Here is a 22,466-nt window from a genome sequence, read left to right on the forward strand (position 1 = left end):
CAATTATTGGGATTTTATTTATAATGCATTCAGGGCCCATGGCTCTGGTAATGGGATAAGCAGTTTACTTGGATGCCATTTACCATTCTGGGCAGTGTCAACATGAATTGGTAGCATATTTTAGCTTTATCATTTCCCTGCAAGGGATTTGTCGATGGGACTGGACTGAAGCCAATCCTTGGCACAGCCCGGCACTGTTCTTGAAAAGCTGCAGGTGTGAAGACATACCCTGAAGCACAGTATATCAGCTGTGCAAGGGCACCCTAACATTTCCCACACAGAATAATATCCTTATTCCACATGTCCCAGAGTAAGAGACCAATAGACCAGCCAGGTTTTATAATGAATAGAAAAGACTTCACCACTCTTCAAACTAAACCAGCTTCTGTGCCAGTTTTATCCCACTACACCACAATGAGATATTTCTGTCTTTATTTATCATACGTATCACCGCAAAGAGCAGAAATAGCACCCTAACTTTATATGTAAAAAAAAAAAAAAAAGACAACAGTTGAGATTGAAATTATACCTTTGTTTGTACTACGTGTATATACACACTCACATACATATATGCATATAGACACATACATATATAAAAAGCTAATATGTCTACATCTCCTAAGCTACAAGGAAACACTACCAGCAATGTTGGTACGTGAGCAATGTGAGTATGTGAAGGAAAATTTTATATCGCCCATGAGACAGCCCTTTCAGAATGATTACTGGCATTGCATACTGTGTATAAACTGAGAAAAAGAATATCAGAGTACTAGTAAATAAGCTCCAAACAACATGGTTCATATGAGATAACTGTACCTTTCTAACTGTGCTTTCCTAAGGCTTGGTTAAGCACAAGGGCTGTGATTGTAATACAACTGTTATATTCCTTATGACTTAAGCAGTTTATTGTTGAAAGACGTTTTTATGCTGATTTGTCAACAACGCAACACACTGGGGTTTATAACTTTCAGTCTTTATGTTTGGGTTAAATACAGCAAATTCTCTCATTGCCTCTTTCCTATTGAGACACAGTTACTTACAGCTGTGAATGCCCACACAAAAGTTTGTGCTATTGCATTAAACCAGTGCATGTATTCATAACGTCCTGGTGTAAGTGTGTCACTCACTAATACCTTCCCAGGGCATTGCAACAGCAATGCCAGCGGGATGCTGGCTGCCCACAAAGCACACGGGTACATTCTACAGTGCACTGATGGGAGAGGAGTGTTTCTATTTCAGCTTTCTAGTTTGAGCCCTCTAATTGTTGCTGTCTATGAAAATAAAACCATATGAAAAATCGAAATTATTTTTAAGATATGGAAATCCTGTTGTGTCTTGTACTTGAGTGTTAGAAGAAGGTGTCAATCCTCAGAAGGATCCTTCATCATGGGAAGATAAGTAAGTTCATCTGATGCAGGGATGGTGGATCCCGTTTGTTCGGTAGGTTGGTCAACCCAAGCATTTTGCCTCGTCCCTAGATGTCACAGGTCCACCAGAGTGCCATTATTATTTAGTAAGCCAGCTATGGCCTTCAGATCTCCTTATTTCAATACCAGTGAATCCATCCAGGGAGCTGAGTGAGGCCTCATCATAGACACCAAAGTAGAGCCCAGCCCATTACTCCTCATATGCCAGGAAGGTGCCTTAATGCGGAGACTTTAAGAAACAAAAGCATCTATAGTGTCGCACCATATATGAGTCCCAGTGTCACCTGAAACACAATGAGCTGTTAGGATTTAGGAAAATGTTTTGAAAACACAAGATTTAAACCCTCCCCAAAGGCTTTATGTACTGAATTTGAATTGCAAATAAGCTACAATATTTTCTGTTTCCCTAGGAAAAGTAAGCAATAGCAGTCAGGAGTGAAAAACAAATGAAAATCTAAGTCCTTTTGTGAAAAAGGAAAAATAGGAGTGATCAGTATCAGAAACCTTAGTTAAATAACACGGGGTACTTTCCTCCAAAATATGGTTCAATAATTTTAAATAAGCAGTAAGTACTGCAACAGCATAGGTAAATCTTGCTGGAGACCATAAAACTGGTCGCTTCTGCTTCTGCTCTGGTAGTTACAAGTATTTGCTATTCAGTCTGTTATGGATATCTGGAAAATAGTTTGAGTGCAGAAAGTGCCTCAGGGATAAAAAGTTTGAAAAGAAAAATGTAGCTGTATATCATTGGCATTCATGAGAAAATTCACATTAGATGCCTTCAAATCAGGTGCTCAGGAGACAATATAGAGATCAGGAGCAATGGTGTGCCAAGAATGCAAGCCTAGCTGGGACAGACTCAGCTTATTTCCTGGCAGATGAAGAATACAAAAGTATGTAAGGCCAAATTCAAAAGATAATATAGATGTGTGGAAGCTGGTGGGAGGGAAAGCTGAGGCTGCAGAATAAAAAGGCTGTGCATGCACTCCCTGGATTATAGCCTCTTATCTTCACATTTTTATTCCTTTCCTCCTATATGCATTCAACAGATGTCTTTCTATAAGTAGTTACACCAATATACCAGCCCTGGAGTGAAGCTCCTCTGCCAGCACCACTGTGGAAATTAGCCCCAAATCCCTGTTGTTAAACACTGTTTCTTTCACCAGGTCAAAAAGTTGCTATTTCTGCAAACATAGCTACATTTTGCCATGGGTAAAAATGTCAAGTTGCTTGAATTTAGCTAAGAGCAAAATCTCATCATTCCCACTGCCTGACAACTTTTACCTCAGAAAGATGTCAGTTCGCCACCTGAACCGACTCTGTCTTGCTTTTCAAAACTAACAGACATTGTGGCAGAAATGTGAAATGTTGCATATTTTTATGAAAACTCAGATGACACCAGAAGTGCATTTTCTCCTTTGTCGCAGACTTGATCTTGTAAGTGTTTTGTTGCTCAAAAAATAAGCAGTTGAAGAAAGTACAGGTCTTGAAACCTAAAGCCTAGGCACCAGCTTGAGCCTCAGCTCAATACAGAACAAAATATTGGCACTTATGTTAATGCACTAAATATGTCAGACCATTTTAATTCATAAATGAATCTATAATGTATCTCCTTCTAAATTCCATTGCCAAGCAAAAACAGCAATATAACTGCAACCTTCAGACACATGACAAAAGAACCTTTCCCTCTATGTGCTAAGTACAATGCCACTAAGTCAATACATCTACTCAAATCCCATGTTTGGACTGAAATTTTCAATATTCCAGATATCCAGAAAGAAATGTTTGATAAAAGCAATACTTTTGTGCACTTTCTTTCCAATAATATTACCCAGAGTATTTGCAATGAGAAGCGGATGCTGCACAGCCCACCCAGGCAGCAGCCTGGCTCTGTGCTGCAGGCAGAGCCGTACATGAGCAGCGTATTTCCCCCAGACTCATTTCAACCACGTTTTTCCACCACGGTATTTCTATCTATTCACCTCATCTCTACTCCTGTATGTCCCATGTGTCGCATTTGGGTATCTCAGGAACAGATATCTTTCCTTCCCCCCCAGATAAGAAGAAAAGTGACAGCTAAAAAATATCTGAGGATTGAGCCCTTTCCTACGGACTTGTTTTCTCTAATGGGAAAACAACAAAAAATGATGCTGACTACTTCTGTAACAAACATATTTGTATAAATTACATACTGTTGACAAATAGACACACAATCAGTATTTTTAGGGGAAAATGTAATGTTTCCCCCATGATCATATTTAACATACTTTGTTTTCCATCTATCTATCTAGACCGACTGTTCAAACTGTGGCATAACAATTAGAATAAGTGATAGCGGTACATCCAGAAAACAAAGAGTATGATGGCACAATTTATCTTGTTACATTTCTTGATTTAATGCCAGTCTGGGATTTCTAGTCTGAACCAGATTTTTCTTATGCTATAAATATTTCAGTTTTTTCATTTATTCTTGATTTAGTTTGACAGTAAATAATCCCATGGAAGCTGCTGTTGGAAAGACGTTGTAAAAATTATTAAGTGCCTGCTTGCCAGTTAGGTCCTTGTGTTTGTCAGAGTGAAATAAGTAAAACAGTTGGGTTACTTAAAGGAAATGTGTGTGTGTGTGTATATATATATTTACAATAATGCCCCATAATTTGTGATCCTAGAAGCAGGAGAATTACAGTTCTGAGGATTGATCAATACCTTATATGAATACAAAGAGGCTTGGGTATATATTTTGGATATTGGCAGCAGCAGGTACTTGCTTCTTGGTTTCAAAAGACTCATGTGTAATCCAACGAGAGGAGAATAGAAAGCAGGGAGGTTTTCAGAAGGATCTGTCCTTGCAAGAAAGGGCAAGAATCTTGGAAAAGGAAGGATCTGGTCAGTTAATTGGCTTTTATTGGTGATTTTTTGTTGTTCAGAATATTCCCCCTGGGAAGCACATGAGTAACTTTGGAGGGTTTAAGTCCTTTTTCTTTTGAGACATAAGTGCCTTTGGCAACTCTCGCAACTTTAAAAGGGATTTCGGGTGATCTGAACAGAATAACTCACACCCTGAATGTGTAATGACCAGAAAGAGGATGTGCTTGAGAGATCTTGAGGGAAAGGAGTTGGGTGGGACCAGAGTAGGCAGCGCTGGGAAATGCTCTCTGTCCGTGTCAAGAAAAACAACTGCAGAAAAATGCCCAGCATAGGAGGTGAATGCAAATAGAAATGCCAAGAAAACACATGGGAATGTGCAAAATTCATTGCAATAACTTCACCAAAAGAGGATAAACCCTAGGCAAATACTGGTTGTTACCTACTGATACTATCAGAGAACACTGGCACCCAGCAAGCTGCTTTGTCAGTGAAGGGGCAATTGGAGCCCCCTCACCCGGTGGCATTGCTGGACGTGCAGGTTGTGATTGTTTAGGGAACCTTCCTGCAGGCAACAGATCCCTCCTGCTAACCTCGAGTTAGAAAACAAGGTAAAACTGGGCCACAGGGGAAGGCAGGGAGTCAAAGTCACAAGATTAATATGGGAGGAATTAACATGAAATCTTAGTAAATAATTAAAATTCTAACTTACTTTTTGATCTGAAAGGATACATTCTGTTTAGGAAGGACAAGGGAAAAAAGGTAAGTTGCATTTTCTTTGTCTTAAATATCAGAGATGTGTACACCAGCTTCAAGACAAATATTGACAAACAAGAGAAAGGGTGTGAAATAAATATGATGCAATTCAATATGGAAAAGTACAAGGTTTCACACTTAAGTAGAAATAATCAATGCATACCTTCAGTACAGGCAGGCAGTTTAAAGAAGGGGTTAGAGTGGAACCTGAGCTGAATGCAAGTATTAAAAAAAAAATAAAAAACCTCATTTAGGAATGTGTAAATAGCAAATGGCTTTTCATCATCGCTCTGCCTCAGCTGGAGGACTCTGCCCATCGCTGGGCAGCGTGCTTGTAGAAAAATGCCAGCTACGCTGAAATAATCCAGAGGAGACAAAAATGAGAAGAGATGATACAACAATGACTCAGGAAAAACAAAAAAGGCATCCTCTAATATAAAACATAATAATATTCTTCAAACTTGCAAAAGGTATAGAGTGAAATGTCCCTGTCCATTAATAGTAGACAAATAAAGGCATTTATAGCCAATGTTAGGAATAACTTTTAAACTAACAACATTGTCAAGGTTTCCTGAGGAAGTTACGGAATGACTTAAATCGCCATAGGTCTTTGAAGCATGATAGGCAAACATTTATTGAGGATATTTTAGGTGCAGTTACTGTTGCTTGGGGCAGGACTGATATATAAAGGTACCATCCAGCTCCTTTTTCTGTTTCTACTTTGACAGAATTATCCAAACTTCAATTTCCTTTTTTTAAACAGCTCAAGCCATTTATACTTTTAAATGACGCAGAAGTGCCTCGGTAGACCCCAGATGTGTCTGAAGTAGGACCTCACAAAAGATTAAAAGAAACTCTGCTTTTTCCATCCTTTTTTTCAAAGAAACTCACAAAGATTAAAAGAAACTCTGCTTTTTCCATCCTTTTTTTCAAAACTTAGAAGCTTGCCAAGGTTTGATCATTCCCCACCTGAAATGGCAACTAGCAGTGGTGCACCAGGTTTATATGTGTTTTCCCTGAGACCACCTACAATTTTTAGGTGAAGTTTATAAAAAGCTATGAACAGAATTAGGTCCCTCATAGAAGTGGGATGACTTCCACAAGAGTTGAATTTCTTACTTTGCTGAAAAACACCTCTCTCACTCATATCAGCAATAAGTTTCAGGGCAACCCTGTATGATATCTTTTCACACTGGTGTGAAAAATGAGACAAGTGAGAAGAGAATATGGATCCGTAAGTGTGGATCATGAATGTAATTTCTCGGAAAATTTTTAGCACTTAAAAGGTTTAGAATGATTTTATGATTTTGTAAACCTATTTTATTAAGTGTTTTCTGGTTTCAGCTGCTTTATGAACTGATTCCCAACAGTAAATTACTAGTTTGTCCTTTGGGAGTATAGGCCAAACAGATACTTTTTTCCTTGTTTAATTCATCATATGTTGACTGAAATGTCAAAGGAAATTAAAGCAAATTGTTATGTAAATCCTTACGGGTGAATGTTTCATTTCTGAAGAATAAACCTTAACACAAAAAAGTTTGGTGGTTTTTTTTTTTTTTTTACGTAGCGTATGTATGACATTGTATTGTCCTCTCCTCCCATATGAAATCTACCATTTTGCATCAGTAACAGCTTGTGTTGCAGTACATTCACCAAAGGATCCTTTCTGGGATCAGAAGGCAGACCACTATAGGGCAAGAAACATCATAAAGTGTGATGAACATTTAGGAGTCAAGAAGACTCCTGGGTTTGTTCTAAGCCAGCACCGTTTGGCAAATGGACCACAGGCAGATTTTGTTTTCTTACTTGGAGAAACTCATTCCCGTGCAAGTGATCTCTATGCCACATGGAGTGGATGGATGGGTCTCAAACATTATGTATGCTTTTCATTGATCTCGTTTCCAGCTTTGTGTCATTTGGGAATTATTTTTGTGCTGGGATGATCCTATCTAGACTGTTTATTGCATTTTTAGTGTCTGAGTCTTCAAATAGTGCAGCAGAACATGATTTTACACAGGGAAAATTGGGGTATTTATTTTGAATCTGTACTTTAATTACCCAATATCTCTTCCTGTTTTTACAGAATATCAAGGTAGTCACAGGAAGACACACTTTACTTTCCACTGATTGGATGGGAGGAATTTTTGACCTTGGAAAGTGGAGATGGTGTTGCTATGGAAACTAATAAGTCTGCTGCCATTCATGAGCTGCAGCACAGGTAAAATGTTCCACTATTAGTGTTTGTGATTGATAAATCTGTATCACTATCATAATTCCTTCTAGAAAGGAGAAGCAATTGCCAAAACTAACTACTTATTCGCATGAACAAGTGACTAAGGAGCTTTTCATTAGGACATGCTTTAATTTTAAGCAACACAAGGTGCTGCCTTTGAACCAGGAAAACACGTTTCAAGATCATAAGAAAGCTGTACTCCAGGTAATAGCTTTTAAAAATATTCTAAACTGTAACACTGAGAAAAAAGTACAATTGTTACTTGGCTAACAACATGCACATGAAAGACATTTCTTAGCTGCAGCGTAACTAACCCCCAAGCCAGCAAAAGGAGCTCAATTAAAAACCAGAACAGTTTAGTGAGGTGTATGGGGGTGTTGCATGGATGGTTTCGATTCCACACTTAGTATCATACCCTTCACATGCCTCCATACTAGTAAAGTGTCTTTAAACCGCATTTAACTTAAAGACAAATAAAAGCATTCATTTATGAATAGGTAAGAATCATAAGGACTACCAAACATAAACACCAAAAATGAAAGAAAACCTTGCTTAATGCCCAAAGCAAATGCAAATGTTCCTTCTTTGCCTCCAGTTAGCATGATGATAGACCCTCACCCGACCCTCACGATGCTGGGCACCCTAGCAGTCCTCTGCTTGTATTCAGAGGACAAAGCGTGGTTGGAGGAAGCAGGACTGCTTTCCTCCATTCTCCTTCTTGAATATCCCTTGTGTTTAATTAAAATATCAACAGGTCGCTAACATATTGTAAGATAAAATGTTCTTTTCTGCCTGGCTGGGCATTGTTCACAGTGAGGGTTTGGTATTCTGAGTTCATTCCTTTTTTGAACCTTTCTTCTAATTGAAAGCATATAACTTGACAATCCTGCTTCATAAAACCATACAAATGGGATTAACTCATGTGACTCATTATAGACTCGTCTAAAAACAGACACAAAATGGTAACTGAACTCTTTGAGGTTATAATGAATTTGGGGATGAACTGACCCTTCACACTTGTCTGTGATAGAAACCATGACAACTGACTTTTGTCTACAATTAATGTATTGAACTCTAAATAGCTGAGATGTTACTCATGTACTTACGAGGAAATTGTATTAAAGTAACCTCAAATGATACTTAAATTAATTATGTAGTGCATGAATCAGCAGCTGTTTGAAATTAAGAAAGAGAAGCAGAGTGCAGACTTCAGTAGTATTTTAAAATACGATTTAAATTAAGCTAGATAATATTTTATCTAATAGATTCCAGGTAAAAATGTAAATCTCAGGATCAGACTTTCTGTTAAATCAATACTAAGTGCCTATTTCAGTAACAAACAGCCAACATGTTAAGGACTTCATATTAAAATATTTGTAGAGATTTCAAGCAAGCAATCGCTCGTTTAGACCCAGATATGCTGAACTAAACACAACAACAACCTGTTTAGGACCCCAATCTTCCCTTTAATTGCCCACTGCACTGACACGGCATCTATCAGCCCTCTTGGCTACTTCTCACAGATAATTTCCTTCTTTACTAGTCTAAGTAAAGGACTTGTACCAATCTTCTAGAGTACAGGATTCCTCTATAATTTCTTGATTGCTTTTAGCAGTTGTGAAATAGATGGTGATCCTGGAATATGAATCACTGGAGGAGCTTGGTGATGGACAAGATATTTTTACACCCTTGTTTTGTATTTCCAAATATAGCCTTTTCCTTCACTTCTTTCCACAAAGCTTTCATTTTTCAAACTTTTTGTCATCTTCATCTTTCTCGCTGGAGGATCATCTTTTAATGAGATCAGTATCCTGGGCCAACTGAGTTAAAAGATACTAGAAGTTCACTTTTACATTAACATGTTCAGTTTTTTGAAGACTTAACAAAAGATAAAAATTTAAATGTTCCATATTCCCAGGCACCAAGAGCAGATCACAACGGCACCTTTGTCCTGATCCTACAGTCAATTAAAAGAATAGCAAAAGCTCCCACTGACTTCACTGAGATAAGTTAATTTATACTTGGGTATAAATTAACTCCGTTGATTTTGGTGGAGCTATTACTGATTTTCACTACATGGCATCCTGAAATATGCTTGATGGTAATAGTCAAACCTGCAGTTATGGGCAAAACTTCTTTGATATATTATATGGATGGTTGGCATCAATTTAGGAGTAATACAACTGAGTGGGAAAATTAGGAACTAGTCGCGATGCTGAGCAGAGCAGTCTTGTGGGCTGGGGCTTGAAAGGAAATTCAGGTGGTTAGAAGACGTTGATCAGTCATTTCTTCCTTGTTTCTACCTCAGTTCTACAGGCATGTAGAATGAAAATTATATTGACCTATAAATGAAGTTTAAATCTAAGGATTAAATATGCTGTACAGCAGAGCTAAATATTATTACCACCCCCACACCCCCCAAATGGTAATTCAATTACTCAAAAATGAAACTACTCTCTATATTCTCTCTATATGGAAAGATCATGGAAAGAGTAATATTCCCTCCAACTCTTATTTTCCAGCAGAGCTTTTTTATATAACTCAACAAGGGTCTTTGGGGTTTTCTTGCAAGTGCCTTAGGGGATAAAATAAAATAAAGTAATGTATGCACGCACAGTGACACAGTGAGGGAACAGATTAGACTTTTTTTAATAACCCATTGCTATTTAAATGAGATAATCTGATCTAAGCAGAGCACCAGAGGCAAGAAGGGTGTTGAAGATAAACTCAGAGATCATTACTTTAAATTCTGTGTACTTGTTATAAGGATGCATGATAACCATCTCCTTACACTATTGTTGAAATTTAAACATTGCTTGATATTAATATGCTAAGAAAGAGCACTCACTTTCTGGATTAAAGATCTAGACAGAATTTTGAGAAGCTGATATGAACAGTAAAGTGTCCAAAGTGCTCAGGAAATAAAATAATTGTTTCTTCACACCAAAACTGTCTCAAGTTTTCCTCCTATGGCTGCTCCTAGCTCATGCTCCTTCCTCTAGAGCTGTTGTGCAAGGCTGGCTGCCAGCAATATCATATTGAGAGAGGAAGCTGTCTTCAGCATCCATCAGATGCACCTTAGACAGCTATTTGGAAATGGGTGCCAGGCCTGGTTCTGCAGCAGGTTGCCCATGCAACAACAAGTGCCACATCTATCTGTCTCTCTCGTCCCTCCATTCTCTCCTCTGTCAATAAGGATTTATGGATTCTGTCCAATGCTGCAATGCGAAGAATAATCATAAATACGTTGCAAAAGCCATTATCCCACCTTTTTCTACTATCCAGTTTAGGAATACAGGATAAATACATGTTGCAGATCTTAGGCGAGACGAGAAACAGGCGCAGCTTGATTTTTGCAATGGCTGACCTAAGTATATGATACTGGGGGAACAAAAAAGTCTGTTGGTAGCTCCCTACACAGCACATTATGTACAGTCCTACTTTGGCACCAGTTTCACTGCAAATATCTGAGCTTCCCTGCTTCCTTCTTCCAATTCTCTGGGGCTCTTTACTGTTCAGGAAGAGGAGGAGAGTTATCTTCTCATTATTTCTGCAGTTTCTGTCTTCCTCCTGGACAGCTTATCCAAGTTTTCTGTGTCCCTCCCATTCCTAAGGGCTGTCATGACCCCTCTTTTATCTGATTCCTGGTGGCTTCTGCCCTTCAAATAAATACATGCAGTCTTCCATACAGAGATGGCCTTTGCAACTGTCCTTTGCTCTGCTGATGGTCTTGACCCCATCACGGAAGCAAATGGGTTTTTCAGGGTTAAAGATGAGGAAAAAGGAAAACGTCAGTAAAAGCTATCAGGCTTTTAAAATTAGCTACAGACAATATAAATATTTAAAGCCAAACCAGCTAGTCTGAACCTTTGTTTTGGAAATGAGGCAGTAACCTCATTTTTACACAGTCCTTTGGCTTATTGGCTTAAATTCAATTGAAGATGCAACTGCAACCTCCCGGGCTGTATTTTGGGCCGTCATTTTGAAACTGCTAAATTAGAGAGAGAAATTTCATGATGTAAAGTGTCCTGATACTCCTTTGGGTCACAGCATGATGAATATTGAATACATCACATCCCACACTCTGCCTGCAGTCTCTTGCAGATTTATTGTTAGCATAACAGCACCTTTAGGAACGGAACAGCAGACCATATATTTTAAGACAAGTGACATCTTTGCTATTTCTAACAGCGAACTGTGGAGATGAACTAGTCCAGCCTGGAAATGTTAAGGCTTCTCTGAACAACCAGAGGCATTTGGAGACCCACTGATGAGTCAGAGAATGATAATAATTAGGTCTGCCTTGGATAACATGGAAGTTTTCACGACTTTGGGAAACAGTGACCCTGAAAGCTGTATTTCTGTAAATGACTTCCAAGCATCTGGCAGGAGAGGATGACTGGCAATGCAATGACCTTCTCGGGAGAGTGAAGAGTGACATTTAAAGAAAAACCTTTCTTTCCATTTTATGGGGTGCCACGTGGTTCAGTTCATTTCCCAACATCAGCGAACAACAAACATACTCTGGTACAACAAAGCCAGCAAAAGAGAGAGCCTAATGCCCTGAAGATGCAGTGCTGGGGTGGCCGAAAGAGTGGTGGTGAGAGCCACAGAGAGGCTGGGCTATGAAATCATTTAGTTACTTTGGTAACAGGTTTTACCTGATTTCTGTTCTTAGAAAGACTTCCTAAAGATTTTGCTAATTGCACCACAGCTTCATTCTCCTTCATACCCAACTGGAGTGCTCCGGGGGATCCTGCTTTGACTGCTGAAGGAAGACACTGTCTCAGGGAGGTGCTTTCCTAATGGAACAATCTCCTTCTCCACCACCTGGAGGCCCTGGTACAGGCTAATGGGAGCAGTGAGAGATGGGAGAGAAGGTCTCTCAGGTGTGACCTTCACTCTCCCCTTCCTCTGGTACCTCATTTGTTTTCCCCTTACATGTAATGGATCGTTTGTCCGGGTCTGACATGGGCCAGTGACATCCCAGCTAAAAGCTAGTACGCCAGGAACTGCCACACATACGCTCAGATACAAAACCAGGACCTGATAGATACTTTTTGTTTTAGCAGGAAAAATACTATTATCAAAAAAGACATGAGAACACGGGCAAGATAGAGGAAAAACATCACAAGTAGGAAGGGAAAATAAGGTATTTTTCTAATCCACCACCCAGTTTTGCAGACATCGCTTTTGGAAAATATTATCCCAAATATTGCTTAGACTGGAGAGTGGGTGAGTAGCAGTGAGTGTGCTGCTCTGCCCCTGTTCATTTCTGGAAGGGCTTACACAGCTCTGGTCCCTCCGTATTTAATTTTAAGAAGAAGAATGAGCAATTTCACTACTTCCATTTCCTGTCTCTTATCAGAACCACAAACTGTTTCTAACTCAAGGGCAAAACCCAGACAAAATAAGCCAGTATGTGAGAAACGTGAATCTCTGTCCTCAGTGCAAGGCAACATAAAGGACGAATCCTCTCGTGACAGAGAGGACTGGTGCTCAGGAAGCCCGTGAGCAATTTCTGGCTCTACCACTTGCCGGTCACTTGAACAGGAGGATGTTACAAAGCACCATGGAGTTTAAGATAACTATTTCCTTCAATACTTAGTTCAAAGAGGGATATATTCACACCAGTTTGTGGCTTCAGCTGCAATGATCATGAAGCACATGAAGAAAGAAATGACAATGCAGCAATGGTAATAACTTCAATAAAGAAGTGACAACCGACATTAGTAGCAATTAGCCGGTGTGACCGTGAGGACTCGGCACTGGTGTTTTTATGCCTCCACAAATTGCAATGGCAGCCTTATCACTTGCTTTGAAAAGGGAAGAATTAGGGCAAAGCTCTGCATTTGTGAAAGCCTCACCTATTATATTTAGTAAATGTAAGGGGTTTTGCAGCTTTTCACTAAACAGACATAAACCCACTTCCTAAGCAGTCTTTATTCTGAGCGGGCAGGAGAGTGTATCGCTGTCACGTTTCCCAAGTATACCATACCACATCGCACTGGCCTGCTGGATACAGGGAATGATAATCATTTAATATTGTATAACATGGGCTGGACTCACATTATAGAAGACTCGTCCTTATTACACTTAATTTCCAGGAAAATTGTATTTTTTGAATTCCCTCGAGTGCACAGACATATGGTGAAAAAGAGGTTAGAGCTCAGATGCTTCTTTGAGGGTGCACTTTCAAATTTTAGGTTGCATTGATTTAGCTGTCAGAAAGATGTTATTTACAGTTCCTGAAGTGGAGCATACTAGAATTCATGGAAGTCATTACTAGATTTTTATGTTTTCTATATGGCTGTAGTGTATAAGTCTTTTCTATAGTCTGAAAGGCCTAACCCATTTTTATAGTGGTTTAAATAATTACTACTTCCTCATCTCTTCAATTAGTTACTTTACATTAAAAAAAAAGGATTTTTTCTGTACTGTGAATTTTACATGGTTTCTCTCTGTTTCATATCAAGTAATTTCATCTCTCTGTATGAAAGGCTTATTAACTGTAAAATAACATCCCTGTACTTTAGAAGTAATTCAGATTTTTTTTCATTTTTTGTTTGCAACAGCTTCAGAGAAAATTCAATTGCACTTTATTATCACTGCCAAGAAGCTGAAATTAGCAGGTGATTAAGCACTTAAAATATTTTGAGCATTTTCTATTGCCAGTAATAGAAAATTTAAGTATAAAAAAATTAAACTTAAGACTACACAATAATATATCACTGAAATAGTTTACTGAAGCACACTATTGTTTTTAAGTAAAATGTAATTGAACACAATTCTTCCAGTTAATATAAATATTTGGTGGGGAGCCTGCTGCCAAAACTCCAGATCAGTTACATGTGAGCACAAAACAAGCTGAAACTGGTCATCTGCTGTAGCCTCCCACATTGCACAGGACTTTTCCCTGACCTAGTGTCCTTCATTGATTTTGTTCACACCTAGAGACCTTCAGAAAGAAGCCCACAGCCTATGTTTGATCTCTCACTTCTATAACAAGCTAACCTTTAAGCTAACTTTTAAGACATCGTTTTGCAGAGGGAGGTCACTATTAGAGCAGGGTACTTTGTTTATGAATGTTAAACTAAAACCAGACGGCTGGATTTTGAGATCCTCCATTTCAGAGTTGCGGCTGCTGCATCTTGATCTGACATATTGTTACAGTGATCAAATAGTTACCAACAGGGATTCCCTTGAGGTTTAATAGTCAAATCCATTCTCTTTTTATCTTCACAAGCAATGCCTCAATTAAAGCACTGGCATGTGAAACCTGAGATTTTATTATGGTGAGAATGATAGACATGTCCTACATGAAATGAAGAGGAACCCAGCTGTAGTCTGTAACTTTCCACTAGCAGAAAAGCGATGTAAGTGGATAGTAAGAATGAGAAGGATTTAATTTGTTTTCAGAAAACGGACATTGGAAATGCAAAAAACGATTAAATCTGCTTTACTTAGAAATGGGAACCCAGATCAAATTTCCATGCGGTTTAATATTCCCATCCAGCAGATCTGCACACACTGACATGGGTGAAGACCTTGCCCACTAACTTTTAAGAGCTGAAACAGTATCTGCTACTTCCACGTAATCACAGACTGATCATCCCTTCCATTGTTTGCAGAAGCTTGAAAATAAAACGTCTCTAGTTATCGATTTGCTACTTCTTTTTCATTTAGTGACTATTGATCGCTGTTTATGTGTGTGTGTTTCTTGTTGAGCAGAAATTAACATTGAAAACTTCTTGGAATTCACTGCATTCATACCTACTTGACATTCCTGGGGAAAGCTTGCTACCACAATCGTTGTAACTGGGGTTTTCAAAAATCTGTTTCTCCTCCAATCTCTTGGCAGCAAAAAAAGATTTATATAAAAAATCTTTTTTTTTTATTATTATTACCATTGGCACTTGCCTGGGACAGAAAATGTGGTTGTCACAGAGTTTGAGCTCACAGAGTAATTTCAAACCACACAGTATTATTTAGGCTGTGGTTATCGTGCCTACATTACAAAAATAAACCTCTTAGGGATGTGAGACATTTTTTCATGACTATCTGGAAGAGAAACTCTTGTGATTACCACTAAAATTGCTTGCTGGTGTGTGTATGGGAAGCCAGCTCTGAGACACATGCTGATCTGTAATTTGAGAAAAATATGGATGGATTAGTCTAGCGGGGCCATGTGTAGGGGCTGGATGAATGAAAATATCTGAGATAGCGATGAACCATTCTTTGACTGAAGCTATTACATCTGTACCATCTGTAAAACAGTCCTCTCATTGGTCTTATTACATTCAGATCCTATAGTTTTCCTAGTTTTGGCACTCTCAGCTCCAAACACAGTCAAAATCACAGGCCAAGTACACTTTTTCCATAAGACTAGATTATAGTCCTGAACCATCAAATAATAATGCAAATAGATTCTTTTTATTTACCTTGCATTTGTTTTTCATCCTCCAGAACTCCCATTTTCTATATTCTTTCATTGAACTTTAGGGTTAAACTCTTAAAAAAAAAAAAAAAAAGTTAAAAGCAATGTTTAATTCTGATGGAATTAGACAGTTTCAGGAACTGGAGAAAAAAACCTACACCTACCATTTCAGGATTTATGTTAGTAATTGCTCTAGCTGATGGCATCGTTATCATAACTAGCATCCAAACAGAGATAAGGCTCTCTAGGGCTTCTTCTGCAGGAGCTGAGAGGGGAGCAAGTAAGAGGGCCACTTCTGAATGTGGAGGTAGACTTCAGACACACAGGAGACCTGCAGCCCCCACTTCTCTGGGTCTCTCTGCTTCCCTCTCTCTGTGCAAGGTCCACCTGGAGGTGACAATCCTTGTCCTAGTAGGGCAGCCTAAAGAGAAAGCTGTCTAAAGTCCTACCAGGCTTGCAGCAAGAGGTAAATTTATAGACTTTAATCCTAATCTCTATGCCTTTACTTTTACATATTTGATTTTTAGATGCTTTTAGAATTTTGGCAAGAGGATTTTTGTTTTTCCTCCTGCATAGCATAATACCATGGTATTTTGTCCTTTGTTCAATATTAATATATGCTTTATTGTTCTATTCTAATTACAATCTCATTATTAAAGGGGCACTATGTTTTCCTCTGACAGATATTGCATCTCATTGTTAGTGGATCTTGGTTATTCTGTGCTTATTGTTATTAATAATTTGTAGCAATTGAATTGGTATTAGAATATTACTCTGCTAAATCACTTTTGCTGCTAATTAAGGCACTATCTGTGACATTGTTTAGCTCCAAACATCATGCTCCTGCTTTTCAGCCCACTATAATTACCTGTAAGTCATTCATTTCTACTTACGTAAGTCAGGTCTTTTAATCAAGGCTCCTGTGAGCTTTGCCGTGGTGTGAGCTGCTGTTGGTAGGAATGAAAAGTTCTCATGGACAAAGATATTTTTGTGATGACAAATGCACCTTTCACTGCCGGCCTGGAAGTCCTTAGAGATAGAATAATTGTACTTGATGGTTCCAAAGTGGGCACAGAAGAAGAAGGAGGGTTTGCAGCAAAAAGTGAAAGATTACTGAAGTGATCCAAGTATTCAAGATATCAGCAACGAAAGTCACCATAGCTTTAAAATATCTTCTCCTCACAGAATGATTGTCTATAAGATCAGATCTATCATACTATTTCTTGGGATAACATTTTCTCTGAATAAGTAACATCACTTCATTATTTGTGTGAGAACATTATTCACTTTTGCTCCCAAAAAAACAGAAGACACAAAAAGGTCGTTCTTGAGTCATGAGTGAAAACTCCCATTAATGGCTTCGGGGGCTTATTGATATATGTCTGGAGTAAGTATGATTCTTTTTTAGTGATAGGACATCTGACACACTGTATATTGCAAACACGTTATACAGATCCAGGAAAATCAGAAACACTGTTTATTTCTGTGCAATTCATCCTGTAATCATTTTACTGGTGTGTAAAAAGGTAGCAGATATTTGTACTGAAATTGTTATGCTGGAGCTGTTCTGCGCACACACGTGCACACACACACATACTTCACATGTGCACACCAGTGCCATAGTTAGGTAAAATTTGATTTCTGCATCTTCATTAGTTCATTTGCATTTCGGACCGAGGCATACAATACCAAGAAAGCTGCAGTTACCGGTGGTGTTACAGGTGTACGCAGACTGGTCCGCAGTCACAGCTCACCTCCTGCAAATGTCACCCAGAGCCCTCGCGCTGCTGGCAGTGCCTGCCCACCGAGGGCTGGCCAGCAGCAGGAGAGGGAGCGGAGGGTTCAGAAGCAAAGGGCGGATCTCTCTGTTAGCAGCTTCACCTTCCTTTTTTCCAACGCACGTGGGAGACGTTGTCTTTCCTGTCCTCTCCCAGCTCTACCAGCAGCCATGTATCTGATGGAGGAAGGCTCTCTCAGACAGGCAGGGGCTCAGGCTCTTCGGCATCATTGCCGAGCTTTGTTGCACGGTAGGTTATTTGTATGCATTGATCTCGTGTATGGGTATATTGTTTGCCACTGGATTTCCTTAAAAGCAGATGCAAAGCTCATTATCATTTGGGAGAATTGCCTTGGAAAATAGAAGCTTGTTATAAAAGCAGAGAACACTGTCCTTTGGAATCGGTTTCCCCTTCGCTGAATTGCTGTGTGCTCTTGGACAGATTTTTGTTTATATTGTTTCATTGCCCCAACAGATATCCAGGCTGCCACTCCTCCCAAACCGCAGTACAGACTCCATCTCATTGACTGTGCCCTGAACTCACCCTGGAAAATGACTTTGTAGTTTAGAGTAAAATCTATCCAAACTTTGACTCACGTGCTTTGATGGCCTTCCCACCAACATGAAAGTGATTTATGGAATGCAATTTCTTCATCCTCTAATATTGTCTCACTTCATACACTTATGCCAAATAGTTTTTGATGATTGATTACTTTTCCTACAGCTTATAAAAAAATGTATACCGGTACAGGCAATGTGAAAAAAACTGCAGGGGTTAATCTCTAGTAACATCTTGTTGAGCATTAATCAGATTCATATTTCAGTCATATTAGTCTAAAGCTACTGAAATCACTGATGATATAATGCAACTTAAATCAGAATATAACATTATAGCTCCAACTACTGTTTCTAATTAGATTTATTCTGCTTTACACTGAACGTAGTAGAAATAAAAGAGTTTTCTCTGCGTCTTTCTTGTAAACATTTGTGGTTTTGCAAAACACAAAGAGTTTGCTCTAGGCCAGAGAAAATGTAGTCATTTATGCAATAGATATTGAATTCATATTTGCCTGACAAGTGACCTTATCAGCTATAACATGTCATCTTCTAATTTATTTTTTTCACTAAATTAACCCCAGCCTCTCCTGAAGATAAGTTGACAGTATACCCAATTGTGTGTAGTGTTGCAATTAAAATGGCGGTGCACATGTACTCCAAAAAAGAAGAGGTACATCTCCTTAATATCATATCAATCTGATTACAAATTGAAACAGGTTTTATTCCCAAAGATGCCACTGGCTTGCAAGGCTTACTGACGGGTAACAACAATGTCTTCTCTTTAGAGAGTCTAAGAAGAACCACGTAACACTAAAAGCATGCAGTGAGATCTAGGGAATGGGAATACCTCCATATTATTGAAACACATTTCAAAGTAGAGAAAGCAAACAACAAACCCGGTTTTATTGTTGCACTTGGAAGTCTGCTTTTATAACAAAACATAAATAAGCACCCCTTATAAAATGTGAAAACACATGAAGTTTATTTGGATTCCAGGTTAATTTTTGATTCCACATCTATTTTCGAGACTTTCTATGACATAATGTTTAAATTGATAATTTCTGGAGATGTACAGAAGTACAACTTTAGGAGCTGGGTAAGCTTTCATGTAAACAACCCACATGTCTACAAGTTTTGAACACCTTCAGGGACAGAGAGCTGCAGATCAAAAGTTTTGAAGATTTGAATTTAATTCTTTCACAAGTTAAATGCCCAGGTCCTGAAATTTTTTTAAATGTTACTGTGTTTTACAGATCAAGACTGACCTGAAAGGTAAGCACCTAACATTTGTATGTAAAAGAATGAAATCCTATGAACAGAATCCAGCCCTGTTCACGTTTTAAGCCTTAAAATAGCTTGGGTTTACAGTTTTGGCTAAAAATCTAAACCACATGATTTGAAAAATCAACAGAAATTCATATCTATTTTAAGGAAACCTAACCTGATTCAAGATTTTTATGTCACAGTCTGATATGTGTAAAGTACTGCACTGTGCCTATGCATAACTAATTTATAGAGAGAAGTTGAGAAAAGGAACACTTTTGTCAGCCCAAAGCTAGATGTTCACTGCAAGTCAAAATAATAAAACAACAATATGTTATATTGCACTGACATTTTACTAAAATGTCCATATAGTTTTCAAGATAATAGAGACGTGAAAATACTAGCAAGCAGAAAATACACACGTTAAAATAAGACATGTTGTAAATTCAGTCGGATACAATTATAGAGGAGAGGAAACATGCAATACCCTACTTTCTTTCCTTTAAAACTCTGCACACTAAACCTACCTAAATTAGAGCAGTATCTATCATTGATTATGTCATTCCCCAGAAATATGGCCTTCAGACGGTTTGTCATAACTCTACTGGTGATACTACACAGCAGGCACATTAAGTATCAGTCAAGATGATACAATTTTCCAACTACTACAAGTCACGCAAATATGTTCTCAGCCTTCTGGGACAACCTTTCCTGTAGATGGATGACACCAGACTGTGATGTATGGACTGAAACAAAGCAGTCTCTCCTAGACCTTTGTGGTGCCTTTCCACTGGTTTTGACCAGGGCCCTAACCCTTATGGGAAGGACAGGTACTTAAATACCTAAACCCCATTGAAATCAGGGGATCAAGAGCCTGAATTCAAGTAACACCTGGCCTTTTGTCTTTACAACCTGAAATTCTCCACCGCCTCTATCTCTTTTGAGTTATTTTTATTTCTAAGATCATCTTTATGTATCTAATGCTTTTTGGATTTTGCCTTTGCAGTTTATTGTATTTTGTCTTTGCATTTATTACATTTTACTCCTCACATTATCCCCATAATTGGAATACTCTCTGCCCCAGCTCAAGTTCACCGTGATGAGAAGTAGCTCCCACATTGAGTGTACTTCTTCCTTTGGCACATCAAGCCTCCTTCCTTTTTTTCAAATCTGCTTCAGTTTGAATTTCACCACTGGCATAGATGAGATGACTAATCCAATTTCCCTCTATGCAGAGAGTCCTCTTGCAGTTCTTTCTGCACTTCTACTTTTTCCCTGAATAGTCGTCATTTAATGCCCCGTTATCTTAGATGGCACTCATTTAGTGGTTTATTAAGCAGTAATTTAGCAGCCTGTTATCAGTTCCTACTGTAGCTAGGAAAAATATGGAATCCAAGTATGCAAGATTTCTGCAGAATTACAGCATTTTTGTGATTTTGGGATTAGAGAAAAATTACTGAAAAGTAATACATATGAAATGTTTTCCCTGCATTTCATTATTGTCCCTGCACTAAAGCTTCCATCAGGCTATTCAAAATGTAGATTGCCTGATCTCTATTTCTGTTTCCAGCCCAAGCAGTGAAATTGTACAAAATTACAGGGAATTCAATGGACTGAGATAAGCATAAGGAGGTCCTAAGCCTGGACTCATTTCTTCTGACGGCACTCCTACTGTCCTTTCTGTAAGGTTTCCAGATGGGGAGAAGGCACAAGGCTTAGATTAGGTTTTGTGAGCTTCTTAAAAAACAAGGAGTTTAAATGAAATAATGGGCAAGGGTAGAAACCAATGTGTGCCTGAAACATTAAATACAGTAGCCTAGAGGGATCAGTGTAAATCCCAGCTGGAAAAGTGGTTTTGCAAAACAATTTGATGATAACGTAGGCAAAGACTTGATCTGAAATTACAGCTTTTCAGATCTAGATGAAAACAGAAGTATTTTTTATTAATAAATCATTCCTTTTTCTTAAAATTGCCAGATTACAACAAATAATGAAAGTAGAGATAAAAGGAAGCAGTGAAGAGGGTAATGAGGTATCAGCCAGCTAAACTGGCGCTGGCGATTGAGCAGGTACCAGAGATATGGGATTTTTCGTATCTGCTTACAAAAAGTGTTTCTGGTTCTGGTTTCCCTCTGGAAACATATGCACAAGAGAAAAAGGAGGACAAATCACACAAAATCTTCCCAGGTGGCATATCATCCCATGCTCTACAGGCTTTTCTCTGGAGTGAGTGCCTCAGGAAGAATTCACAGGGACACCTGAAGAAAACTCTATTTTGGACTACTGCTGCTTATAACAGTATAGCTTTGAAATGATGTCAAACATCGACATCAGAAGGAAAAAAGGGACTGCCTTACAGGTATAACGCTAGGTCTCCCCACTTTTCCAATTTTCCCCAGGTTTTTCAGCCTGCTGATATGGCCAGCAACTTTTCCATTTCACGTAGACCAGGCTCCAAGCCCTGCCCTGGTCAGGTAAGCCCTGCCCTGGTCAGGTTAGCCCTGCCTGCTGAGCCCTTCCCTATCTGTCTCTGCTCCAAAGCAGAATTTCGGTGCAGCCCTACCAGCCTGCGGGTTTTTTTCTCCTTTCAGTTGGGTTTTGTTTTGCTATTTATGCTGTCATTTTTTTGAGACTAGATCGGATAAAGGTCATTTTTTACTTGAATGGAAAAGAACAGTAATTTGACAGTGAGACATTCCCAGCTTGCCGTACATCAGAAATGTTGATATTAGCTCCTTTAAAACAGAGACTACAGACAAAAATTGCCTGAGCAACTCAATTGCTAGCAGTTATTTTCCAAAAAACGAGCATTTACAAAGTTACGTTTGTGGCTTCTGCTGAATTTTAGGATGCCATTACTGAAAAGACTTTAACTTCATTTGTGTTTGCTCAGAGAAAGATCATCATGAAGATATTAAATAGTCACAAAAGATGATGGCTTCAAATAGTGCCTTTTGGCTGATCTATAATCATTTGCTTTGGCAATTTTATTCAAGAACATTAGCACTGATCGCTTATGCTGTGTTCCTAATTATTTCTGAAATATTGTGCTGTTGCTCATGCTGAAATGCATAACGAGCAAAGCGGTAGGTTAGTTCGAAACGCAATGTTCTAACTGGTTTTTAATCAATGAGTGATAATGATAGCTTG

The 22,466-nt window shown here is 38.7% G+C and overlaps 1 protein-coding gene across 5 annotated transcripts in view; it reads left to right on the plus strand.

Annotated features, from left to right (window-relative positions):
- Nucleotides 1–22,466, plus strand: part of LOC115333345 (contactin-6-like) — a 151,906-nt gene that overhangs the window by 24,511 nt on the left and 104,929 nt on the right. For 4 of the 5 annotated variants that reach the window (XM_029996205.2, XM_029996204.2, XM_029996207.2 and 1 more), the window contains exon 2: nt 7,132–7,266. The exons of the other annotated variant lie outside the window; for it this stretch is intronic. In XM_029996205.2, coding sequence (XP_029852065.1) covers nt 7,212–7,266 — 55 coding nt within the window. In that variant the 5' untranslated portion in view covers nt 7,132–7,211. The remainder of the gene's footprint in view (nt 1–7,131; nt 7,267–22,466) is intronic. 5 annotated transcript variants of the gene reach the window in all.

Source organism: Aquila chrysaetos, chromosome 20 (assembly GCF_900496995.4).
Source record: "Aquila chrysaetos chrysaetos chromosome 20, bAquChr1.4, whole genome shotgun sequence".
Classification (NCBI taxonomy): Eukaryota; Metazoa; Chordata; class Aves; order Accipitriformes; family Accipitridae; genus Aquila; species Aquila chrysaetos.